This window comes from Protopterus annectens, chromosome 8.part0 (genome assembly GCF_019279795.1).
Source record: "Protopterus annectens isolate FY-2018-M chromosome 8.part0, PAN1.0, whole genome shotgun sequence".
Classification (NCBI taxonomy): Eukaryota; Metazoa; Chordata; order Ceratodontiformes; family Protopteridae; genus Protopterus; species Protopterus annectens.
Window position 1 is genome coordinate 1,400,317,676 of NC_056741.1, and position 12,804 is coordinate 1,400,330,479.

The 12,804-nt window shown below is 42.9% G+C and overlaps 1 protein-coding gene across 1 annotated transcript in view; it reads right to left on the bottom strand.

Moving 5' to 3' along the window:
- Positions 1-12,804, bottom strand: part of PPP2R1B (protein phosphatase 2 scaffold subunit Abeta) — a 1,373,270-nt gene that overhangs the window by 198,068 nt on the left and 1,162,398 nt on the right. The window contains exon 12 of the mRNA XM_044080997.1: positions 875-1,029. Within this exon, the coding sequence (XP_043936932.1) occupies positions 875-1,029 (155 nt within the window). The remainder of the gene's footprint in view (positions 1-874; positions 1,030-12,804) is intronic.

Sequence of the window (12,804 nt, forward strand, 5' to 3'; positions counted from 1 at the left end):
TTCTACTACAGCTTGAATTATTTTGGATAAATTATTCAGGGGAATTAGGGCTAGCTGCCTCATGGTGTCCAACTAGTAACCAATGAATGCCAGAATTGCGATGGTTCCAGATGAGATTCTGAAATGCTAACTGCAATCCTCGAGGATAGGCAGAGCTGGAGTAAATGTTATCTTGCCACGAGTTTTTCAACTGTACATGCAATAAGCCAAGTTTATAGGGAAATATTTTTATCACATAGGGACTGCAACTGGAGTTCATTCTAGAGGGTCTAAGTTACAAAACATGTAGTCATATTTTTTTTTTTTTTTTTTTTACTTGTGTTACTGAAGATACAAGTCCCTGGTTTTAGCATTGGTGAAGATACTGGACTTGCAGAGGAACAGGAGGTCAAGGACAATCTGGTTTCTAATGGCGAGCTGCCCTAAAAAATCAGTAAGACACTGAACAAAGGGAGAGAGATTCCAGCCTCTCTCTGTAGCTCAGGGACATTTGCCCTATGATCTTTTTGGCTTGGCTGACTTCACAGTACTTTTCTCTCCTCCCTTCCCTTATCACATACTCTAGACTATAAAATGAATGCTCTCCACAATAAGCTTAAACATAAAGAGGTCGTAACAGAGCTATGAAGTTGGCAGTAATGCTGCTAAACAAACATTTCACGGAGAGTAGAAAATGCTAACAGACATTTATCTGTTTCAGTTACTGTTGAAAAACTTTACAGAATACATAAATTGAGAATATGACTACAGGCAACAACAGGGTGTGCATCTAAGACAGATTTGAAGGTATTATTCAGGAACTTTCCCAAGTTACTGCTATGCAAAACATCACAGTGGGAGATGAAATGATTTCTTTAAATCAACAAATACTTACATTAATACAAAAGAGTGTAGTCATTCGGTGCAAGTAGTTTGGGTCATTAGCCATTGTCAGCACTTTGGGAATAATATTGTTCTGAGCCCATTCTGCACCAAATTTTTCAACCAGCTTCATTAAGTTGTTAGTTGCAGCTTCTCTAATTGCATAAACTGTGACAAAGAAAAAAAAATAGTCTACTTAATGAAGTCCAGGAAATGAAATTCCAGTTTACAACGTACAAAAGAATGTAACAGCTGCACCAAAGTACAATACAATGTGCTACTACTTCATTAAAGGAACAGTTCTAGGATGGCATAGGGGTTAGTGTTGTCATCAGTCAGAACCTCTCTCATGCCTAGATTGCCTTCCAGCTGAAGTCTGCATCCTTCTCCTTGGTTGTGGGCTTTTGCTGGGTACTCCAGTTTCCTACTACTTGTCTAAGATTACCTTTAGTGAGTTTGCATTCTTCTGCACTACCTATAGGTTTGTTTGCATGCGTCTCTCTTGCGGTGCGGGGGCTAGTGTTTTGTTCTGGACTAGGTCCTTTGTCTCGCATACTGAGTGCAGGACAGACTCTGGCTCTCCTATGACCATAAACTTAAGTAAATGAGGAACGCAAGAATAAAAGAATTCACAAAAATGTATTACAGACTACTACACAAGGCTATGAAATGGACAACTCTGCCCTCCTTCAATGTCATTTTCTACACACCCAGCAGATAAACTGTTGCTGCAAATTGTACTCTGCTATTTCTATGTAGATAGATGGTTTTACAAAATGTGTAAAACTGAAAACAAAATGGATATCATTTGGCAATATATGCACCAAATATAAACTTTTTATTAATGACTATTACACAAGGTGACAGTGGTTAACAGTGATTCATGCAAATGCTTTCAGTACTATAGTGTAATTTAATGAACATCTAGTCATTCACGTCTAAGAACGTGACCTACAGCAATCTGACTAAGTATCCAATACAAAAAAAAACGGATGTCATTTTGGTATGCTACAACATGTTCCAGTAGAACAGAAGCCATAAAATAGCAATGTCACAATATTAAACCTGCAATAGTAGACTACAGAAAAAAAAAAAAAAAAAAATAGAAACCAATTACATTAATCCCCCACTTTGTAAACAAATCACAAGAACCAATGGAAATTACATAATACCCAACAAAAAAAACAGTCTCTTGGAGAAAACTGTACAAGATTGAATCGGAAATCTTACAGTCAAGATAAAAAAAGTACAGTTGTGTACACTTACCATAAATGTAGATGTTCTAGTGTATTCACTGTTGGTTATTACATTTGGGTAATCTGCTGGCAGGTTGCCCTCAGTCGGCCTGATTAACAGTCTTGGGTCCTGCGTCGATTGCTGTCCCTTCTTCCATGACGTCATGTCTTCAGGGGGTATAAAACATGCAGCCGACGCCATTACATCAGTTTTTCTTGCCCCAGATGTCAGGTGCCACCAAATGGGGAGCAAAATATGTATACATAAATATAATTAGAAACACAAAAATATACCTCCAATCAAAAGTAAACACACCAAAAAGGCTTTTAAGCATAATAAAAGAAGAGGAGGAGGCATAGTAAAAGAAAAACAGGGGGTTGGAGGGAGGGTAACCAGGACTGCAGCAGTGAATACACTCGAACATCTACATTTATAGTAAGTGTACACAAGTGTACTATGTTCGTGATTCACTGTTGTAGTCATTACATTTGGGTAGATTCCCAAAGCTAAGGTTGGGAGGATGGATTTAAACAGTATTAAGACCAGCTACAAGGTCCTGCAAGACAGCAGTGGCAAAGCCAACTCTGGATTTAGAGAAAATTGGTAAGTGATAATGCTTGGTGAAAGTAAGAACTGAACTCCAGGTAGCCGCTTCTAGAACATCCTTGGTAGGAACACCTCTGAGAAAGGCTGCTGAAGTAGATGCAGCCCTAGTGGAATGAGATCTGATCCACTGGGGGAAAGGTTTTCCATGGTGCTTATAACAGAAATGAATACAATGTCTTATCCATTTAGAAATTGTTTGTTTTGAAATAGCCTTCCCCTCTGCCCCCGCAGCAAATGCTACCAGCAGTTCAGATTTTCTTCAAGTTTTAGTCCTGTCCAAGTAGAATCTAAGTTGTCTGTGTACATCCAATGAATGCAGAATCCGCTCTCTCTTGTTCTGTGGATTGGGAAAGAAAGTTGGCAAATGAATGGACTGATTAAGAACCACACTGGACCACCTTGGGCATGAATGATGGATTGGTCCTGAGTGACACCCTGTCTGCATGAAAGATGATGAAAGGCTCCACTGCCACAAGGACCTGTAACTCAGACATCCTTCTAGCTGAAGTGATTGCTAAAAGGAAGGCTGTTTTCCAGGAAAGAAATTTTAAGTCTGCAGTTGCAGCTGGCTCGAAAGGGGTTAGAGTGAGTTTCTCCAATACAAAGTTAAGGTCCGAGGCAGGGGTTGGAGCTTTCCTGGGTGGTCTCAAGTTTTTGCCCCCTGTGAGATACTGCTTTAGAAGATTATGAGAAAAGACGGAGGGTCTGTGTTGTAATGAGCTGAAATGGCTGAGGCATGGATTTTTATGGAAGAGAAAGACAGGCCCTTGTGAAGTACCTCAGTTAAGTACTGCAAAATCGGAGGTAAATTGGGCACTGTTGTGCTTATCCCTTGAGAATGATTCCAGGCACAGAATCTTTTCCATTTGTCAGCATAAGATTTTCTAGTGTTAGGTCTTCTCGCCTCCAAAATGACATCCATCACAGGGATGCTAAGGGTGAATTTAAGTGATTAGCCAAGCTGCAAGATTCAATGTTTGGAGCTGAGGGTGCAGAATTTGGTTCTCCTGCTGAGATAGTAAGGAAGGTGCCTGAGGCAGTGCCACAGGGAAATGTGCGACACACTGCGAGTGGGTACCAGTGTTGGCAAGGCCAGTCTGGAGCAATCAATCATTTTTGGTTTGCCCTGTTTCACTTTTAGTAGAACTTTGGAGAGCAGAGTCAGAGGGGGAAAGGAAAAGACTGATAGATGTTTCCAGCTGAAGGACAGAGCACCCATTTTCCAGGCTTTTTTGTGAGGAGTTCTTGTGCAAAATTTGTCCAAATGGTAGTTTTGGGGTGAGGCAAAAAGATCTATGTCTGGGCTCCCCCATTTGCTTGTCAACATGTTGAAAATCCGTGGTTCCAGTTTCCATTCATGAGGGTCTATGAGATTTCTGCTTAGTTTGTCTTCCACAACATTCTGCTTTCCTGGCAGGAACAGAGCTTGTAGTTGTACTTGGTAGCTCAAGGCAGTGTTCTTATAACTCCAAAAAATGCACTGCAGGAGTTAAAACCAGTCACCAGACATCCAACCGTTATAAAAGCAAAGTTTGAATACATTAAAATCAATGGCAAAACGCTTAACGAATCACCGCGTTTTTCATCTATTCCATACAAACTTCATCAGACAAACGTTAAAATTCCAAACATCCCTATATATGCATAGGTTCATAGGTAGGTACTAGGCTATTGTCCCTAAGGCCTATACAAGCCTAGCCAAAAATGTACACTGGCTTTCGCCACCTAAGAAAATTATTTTCCTGTGCCCCTATCAAGCAGAACCACAGAAGTGATCCCCGGGGTGAATTTCCTATTACCCATCCAATCAAGGTTTTTCTTGAAGAGTACTAATGAGGAGCTCTGTTTGACATAGATAGGTAGTCTGTTCCAGAGTATGGGAAGTCTCTGGGACAGGAATCTATCCCTCCAGCATGTTCTGTTTATTGTGGTGACAAGGTTTAGGATCCTAGAGCGTGTAGCTCGGAGGGATTGGGATTTCTTTAAGTGGTGCATGTCCAACAGCTCTGGGTTTGACATAGCTTTGTATGTTAGGCAGAGATCACCTCTGAGTAGACGATATGCAAAGGAGTAAAGCTGGAGTTTTTTGAGACGGTCTGCATAAGGCATCTGTTTGAGGCCAGTAATCCTCTGTGAGGTATTTTTGCGGCCTTTCCAGTTGTTGTAGATGTCTTGTGAGGTACATACCAAAAGGGGCATTGTACTTTATAATGGGTCTAATAAGTGATGAGTAGAGGGGAACAATGACCTCTTTTTCTGGATGAGAAACCTTTTGTGATGAGGTGTGCCACGTAGAAGGATTTCCTGACCACTTTGGCGATGTGATTATCAAAGGAGAGACTACTGTCCACCTGTGTCCCAAGGTCTCTTATTAGACTTTCAGTGTTAAGTAGACTACCGCCTATGTGGTAGTTCGTGTGTACAGAATTTTTACCAAAGGGGATGACAATCCACTTTTTGGCATTGAGCTTGAGACCATGTCTGACACCAGGCATCTGTCTCAGTGAGGCCCTTTTGTAGGATGTCCACATCATTAGGAGTTTCAATTACGACTCCTAGTTTGCAATCATTTGCGAATTTAGTTAGCCAAAGACTTTCTGTGTTAGCCTGTACTTCAGAGAAGTAGATACCAAACAGGAGAGGACCCAGGACTGAACCCTGTGGTACTCCAATTGTCACTGGTCTGAAGTCTGATTTGGAGTCTGCTACTTTCAGTGTGGGTTCTTTCAGTAAGCCAGTTGGCAACCCATCTAGTGACATAGGGGATTTATACCTAGTTTAGTGAGTTTATCTATAATTCCAGAGTGGGGGATGGTGTCGAACGCCTTGGCGAGATCTAGATAGGCTGTGTGAACCACCTTACCCTCATCTATGGCTTTGGTGATTACTTCAAAGAAGTCTATCAGGTTTATGAGACATGATCTGCCTTTTACAAACCCAAACTGTGTGGGGTCCAGGGTTTGGAGATCTCCAATGTCTGTTTATGAGTTCCATGATGATACGTTCCATGGCCTTGCAGACGAGGCTAGTCAGGCTAATGGGGCGGTAGTTCCCGGGGTCTGTTGTGGGCCCCCCCCCTTTGTGGAGTGGGATAACTGTCGCAGTGCGCCATTCAATGGGCACAAAGCCTGAGGTGAGGCTATGATTGAACATGGTACTTAAGTGGGGTGCCAGTTCATTCTGTAGTTTATGTAGAAGATGGCCTGGGATGTTGTCAGGTTCCATGGATGCTGTGTTCTTGGCTTTGGAGAGTTAAGTTTTTACCTGTGCAGCCGTGATTACAGGAACTCTGCATTCTTCCGGTATAAAGATGGGCCCTTTAGGGGGTGAGAGGGGGGTAAATTTAGCACTGAACCTGCCAGGATGTTGGCAATAACAGTTGGTTCTGTATATTTAGTGTCATTGTGCTGTAACTCAGAGCAGATCTGAGTGTTGCCATTGAGATTTTTGACATAGCTATAGAATACTTTGTGGTTGTCTTTAGAATCAGTGGCAATTTTGTTTTCATAACTAGCTTTGGAGGATTTTATGAGGGCTCTCCGCTTCTTACTGAGGCTGACCAGGGAGTTCCTCCAATCGTGGGATTTTACTCATTTTTTTGCAACAGTTTCTTTCTTCTGTTGTAGAGTTTATGGCAGAAGACCACCAGATTGGCTTCCTTTTTTTGGAGGATAGCATCTTGGTTCTGTTAGGGATAGCACGATCCATGCACTCGTGTAAGTGCTTATAAAGTGCATTTGTGTAGGATTCAGCAGTCGTACCTCTATTGTCCATCTGCATGGGTGTCATGAAGTTTGCCACTTCTGTCTTAAGAAGCGTGAAGTTGGCTTTGGAGAAATTTTTTTCGGATGTTTTACTAATGGGGGATGGGAGCGGGATGTGGATGTCTAGGGGGATTAGCCTGTGGTCGGATCTGACCAACGAGGAGCTGACCTCTGGTGTGGAACACCTGTCACCCATGTTGGTGATGACCAGGTCTAGGATATTGCTACCTCTGGTGGGGGTGTGGATAAGTTGATCCAAAGCGTTGGAATTATTTCCAGAAAACGTTGAGCAAAAGAGTTGGTACAGGAGTAGTTTTCCCAGTTAATGGTAAACTAGTTGAAATCACCCATTATTAGAGTGTTGGGTTGTGCCTTAATATTTTCCAGTGTATCATGAAAAGAGGAGTGGGAATCCTGGGGCACGGTGGGAGGTCTGTAGCAAGCTACAATCTGGATTGTGGTTTTGCCCAGAGTTAGTTGAACTTGGATAATCTTGGATGTATTATGCTGAGCAACTAGCTTGGAGGTGTGGATATCCTTAATGAATATGGACATGCCTCCACCTTTAGTGTTTCGGTCCGGGTTTGGTGGCCGAAAGGTGTGGTATGAAATATAGCCTGGTAATGCAGGGGTGCTCTCTGGAGCTTTGAACCAGGTCTCTGTCACTGCACAGATGTCAATGTTCTCCATTTTAAGGAGTGCCTCGAGTGAGTGCATTACCCTCAGATTTTGCTTGCTTGTACCTGTTACGGTGGTGAATTTGTCATTTGAACCTTGCCTAAAAAAGGCACTATAGGGGTGGCAAGAGCCTTTGCCAGTATCCGGAATCCCAAGGGAGACAGGTGCAGGCCATCTCTGGCAAAGTAGCGTGGTCTGTCAATCATGACATCCCAGGCAGACAGATACTGGATTCCCTTAGAATGACATCAGAAGCTTAGCCAATTGTTAAAGTCAATCATTTTGTCCTTGTACTGTGGTGTCATTCTGGGTGATGGCAGGATGCTACTCAGGGCTAGGGTCATACCGGCCTGGGCTACAAGATCAGAGAGCTCCTCCATGTCTCTTTTCATGTAGTCCAGGGAGGTACGTCTCAGGTCATTCACACCAACATGGACAATGACAGAGTCATATTTGTACTTGTTGTGGAGTGACCTCAGTGCGTGCGTTATGTGGCGGATCCTGGCACCGGACAGGCAGCTGACAGTAACTTTTTCCTTGTTTAGCCTGGTGAGTGGAACATCAGTGTGCCTGACTATATAGAGTCACCTATGACTAGAGTGTTGGGTACGTTATGCTTTATGGGCTGTAGTTGAGTGGCACACTGAGTATGTGGGCTATGTGTCATTTGGGTTGGGTTGGGGGGTGGAGGTTGCTTGCATTTCTGCTTTGGAGGTCTCTGGGCAGATTAGTACTCAGAGCCTCCGCGAATGTAGGTGTGTGTTTTGTGGTTCTGTATGTGTGTTTTGGTGGTGTAGGTTTTGAGGGACTATGCGATGAGTGTGGTGCGGTGCAAGTGTTTAACTTCTCCTCTTGATTGTCTAGGCCAGTCTTTGGTAAAGAGGGCTTTGCTTCCAGTTTGGCTATATAAGTGCATCTCTCTCAGGTCGTAGTGTTGGGTGGTAGGAGGAGAGGGTTGTCTGTGTACATAAGGCAATTGCTGCATTGTCCCAAGATACCCAGATTTATCAGGTAGACAGGAGAAAACACCGGGAGATGACCTTTAGACATGCCTGAATAGGTGCTTATTTATTACGTACTAAAAACTGTTTTCCTCTAGACAAGTGAGGAAAGTTGAGTGCTGTAGTAATTTGTAACTTATTTACAATGAGTTCTGAACTGCTGACATCAAAGAAACAGATGAGTGCTAAAACTAAAAAGCTGGCTAGTTGCAAGGGAAATTTTGAAAAACAGACTTTATGGTGCCAGGAATAGTTTAACCCCAGTTAAGTGTGTGTGTGTGTGTGTGGGGGGGGGGGGGGGGGGGGCTTAGGAGCTCTCAAACAGTCCTGAACACAGCAAATCCATCTGACCTGCGACAGGAAAGGAGGGAAGCAAACTTAGAATTTTTTTTTCCAGTAAAGTGGAAATGGAGAAAGCTGGAACAGAAGTTAATTCAACGTTAAGAATCTGAGAGGGTTGGCCTTCACAAATGTTCTCTATTAGACTGAGTGAACTAATGACACTAGACTGGGAGGAGTGTCTCAGATAAAATGTACAGTATGGGCGGGCAACTGCAAGGCCACCAAGTATAAGAACACACAACACTAGGGTGGGTGAGTGGGGAAAAAAATTACAGTTCCTAACTGTAGCCACTAAATGAAAGTTTTAAACAGATCAAGGAGCAGACTCGAGAATGCTTTTGACAGACAAAAATGCACAGAAAAGTTCGGATAGAGCACTCTCAGACAATACAACTCTCAGTACGAAAAAGTAGTTTACAGTTAAGTAATGTTAAAACAGTTTAAAACAGTACATAAATGCAGTGAAACAAAAAAAGCTTTATAACAGTGCAAAAATATAGTAGATCAACTGTACAGCACAATAAGCGTTTCAGAAGTGCAATTCAGTGAAATAAGTGTAAGAAATAATTTAGCCTGCTCTTGGAATCAAGGAATTTCCACTTATGCAATGCAATCCAGAGCCTGACAATACAAGCAGAATCTTTACAAGACACAGGGTTTATATAGAAGTAAGAATGGAAGAGTTGGAAGATCAGATTACTACTCAGCCCCTGCTATTACCCAATCACTCATACTACAGAAGATCAGGAGGCCTTGTTAGTCTCAATAATAATGAAGACAATCAACAGAAAATGGCTGCCAGAAACACAAACAAAGCTTCCAGCCTACACAACAGCTACACTACCATATACTTTTGAATTATCCAATAAAACATCTGAATGTTGTTGAGCTCATTAATATATAAACATACCTTTGCAATTACTACCACCATGGCTTAAAGCCATGTTATTCAAGAAATTCAAAACTTTTTTCCTTCTTTTCTTCTTTGATATAGGTACCATCATTTGATCATTTAAAATATAAATCCAACCAATCCAACCAACTTGAGGAAATAATTAAAAATGATGGACCTCGCAAAAGCCTTCGATACAATACCCCACTCGGGCATTATAGATAAGCTCACCAGCTTAAATATAAGCCCCTATATCACTAGATGGGTTGCAAACTGGCTCAAGGACAGAACCCACATGATTAGAATTGATGGAGCCATGTCAGACTCCAAACCAGTTACAAGTGGCATCCCACAAGGCTCAGTCCTGGGACCGCTCTTGTTCTGTATATATTTCTCGGAGGTACAGGCCAACATGGCAGGACTGTGGCTGACCAAGTTCGCAGATGACTGCAAACTGGGCGCCATAATAGACTCTCCAGCCGACACAAGCATCCTCCAAAAGGGCCTCATAGAAACAGACAACTGGTGCCAGAGCCATGGCCTCAAGCTAAACACCAAAAAGTGTATAGTCATCCCCTTTGGCAAAAACAGTGCCCACAAATTACCACATAGGTGGTAATCCATTAAGTACAGAAGAAGTAATTAGGGACCTGGGGACCCAAGTTGACAGCAATCTCTCATTTGACAACCACGTGGCCAAAGTGATTAGAAAAACATTTTATATAGCCCACCTAATCATGAAGGGATTCGCATCTAGATCAGGGGAGGTCATCATGCCTCTTTACTCATCCCTCATCAGGCCCATAATTGAGTACAATGCCCCTTTTGGGATGTACCTTACCAGACACCTGCAGCAACTGGAAAGACCCCAAAAGTACCTCACCAAGAGGATCAAAGGGCTCAAATAGATGTCATATGCTGCCCGGTTAAAGAAACTCCAGCTCTACTCAGTGGCATACCGCCTGCTCAGAGGCGATCTGTGCCTGACGTATAAAGCCATGTCCAACCCGAAATTAATGGACATGCTGCACCTCAGAAAATCCAAATCCCATCGAGCTATGCGCTTGAGAGACTTGAACCTCAGCAATGAAATAAATAGGACATGCTGGAGGGACAGATTCATAATCCAGGGGCTCCCTTCACTCTGGAATAAAATCCCAGTCCAGGTTAGGCAGAGTCCCTCATTGACTCTCTTCAAGAGGAATCCTGATGAATGGATGGGAGATCGTAGGTTTACCCCAGGTATCACTTCTGTGTCACTGTTAGACAGAGGCACAGTATACTAACCTCAAAAAAGGGCATAGCAAAATTAATTTAAAATGGGTGGTGAAAGCCAAACACACTCTGGCTAGGCTTATAAATGCCCTAGGGCAGATAGCCTAGTATGAACCTATGAACATGTATAACAAAAACTCAAATGTAAATATCTCCATATTAATCCAGCACTGTTTGTATACCATTCCATAGACAATATTAACCCCAAGTGGACAAAGTGTTCCACAATGCCATGGCTAGTCTGCAGAGGGGGTGGGAATGTGTACCCCCCTGCTTGTTTATGTACCACATTAACCGTGGTGTTGTCCTGGATGAAGGTAGTTCTTGAAGGCTGTCAGTGCATTCTGTACAGCTGGCATTTCTTTTTGATTGATATGAAGGTGCATTTGATTTGGATTCCATTTGCCCTGAATGCACTTCCCTGCAAGATGAGCCCCCCCCCCCCCCCCCCATGCATAGTCTAATGCGTCTGTAGTTAGGGTTTGGGCGGCAGGGGGTGGTGTGAATGGCAGTCCCTTGTTCTGGTGGCAGGCCTCTGCCCACCATAGGAACTCTAGGCGCAGGCAAGGTATGATAGGAATCATTGTTTCCAGGCTGTGACAATGTTGACTCCATAAACTTTTTAAGTACCACTGACGTTTCCTCATATGCAGTCTTGCATATGGAATTAGAAGAATGCATGAGACCATGAACCCCAAGGCTTGCAGGATTTGCCTTGCAGATAGCAGGGTTTTTGTGGCCACCTGTTTGAAGTTAAGTCACCAAATGAATTTGCTTTTCTGGTGTAAGGAAAGCCATCTGGGCAGTTGTATTCAAGCTTGCACCCAGGAATGTAATTTTTTGAGAGGGTACCAGTTGAGATTTATTTTTTTTTATGGTGTACCCTAGGCAGGTTAGAAGTCTTTTTACAAACGCCAGATGTTTTAGAAGAATGGCCTGGTTTTCTGCCTGAATTAAACAATCGTCCAGGTATGGATATATTTGAATATCTCTGCCTGAAAAATGCAATTACTGGAGCTAGGCACTTTGGCTCGTCTACTGCGCCCAGGGTATTCACAAAGGGCAGTGCAGAGAAATGATAATGTATGCAGCCTGCTTTGAAGCGTAGGAATCTTCTGCAAGATTCCCTGATTGGAATATGCAGGTAAGCCTCTAAAGTCTAGAGTTGCCAACCAGGCCATCCTTGCCTAGCATAAGTAACTGAAGAGTCAGCATCTTGAATTTTGGAATGTCCAGAAAGGTGTTTAGAGTAGACCGGTCCAGAATTGGACGCCATGATTTGTCTTTCTGGGTACCAGGAAAAGTCTGGAATAGAAACCTTGTCCCTTTTCCTCTTCTGGTACTAGTTGAATAGCCCCCATGTTTAGGAGGGAAAGTACTGTTTGAGCCTCTGCCCACTGATTTGGGGGCAGGTCTGGCCACCCGTTTGGAGTTGGCAGCGTGTGAAAATGAAATCTGTATCCCTGGGATACTATATTTAAAACCCATTTGTCCTGGGTTATAAGTTGCCAGTTTCTCGAATGAAGAGCCAGTTTTCCCCCCAAAGGGGCGGCTAAGAGGTAAGTGCTTGGTGATTTCAAAGGGAAGTCATTGAGACTGTTTACCATAGGGTGGTGCCTTGTTGTTTCCAGGTTTGGAAGTAGAAGCAACCCATTTCTTAGCTCTGAAAGTCCCTTGGGACTGAAATCTGGTGGTTTTGGAGTGTCTGGGTTTGGCCGTAGTGGCCCTGGAAGGAGTTGGAAAGGACCAGTTCTTAGTAGGCCAATGCCTACTAAATCTAGGAGGTTGCACTTGTAAGAAATCTTTCACAGTTTGCATAGATTTAGCTTTATCTTCCATCTTTTTTAGAACTTCTTCAGCCTTATTGCCAAATAAGTGGTCCCGCTGTAAAGGTGCATCCAAAAGTTTTGCTTTAACATGATCAGGCAGAGATTGCTCCTTAAGCCAAGCATGCCTTCTAAGTACAGACCCAGTAACAGCAGCCCTACAAGAGGCCTCTAAAGAATCAAAACCACATTGCAAAGTATGTTTGCCAACTTGCTCAGCTGAATGCAATAAATCCTGCAAATCTTTATTCTCCACACAGTCAGAAATCAACGTCTTTTTCTATTTAAGCAGTCTCATGATATGCTGTTGATATTTTAGCATA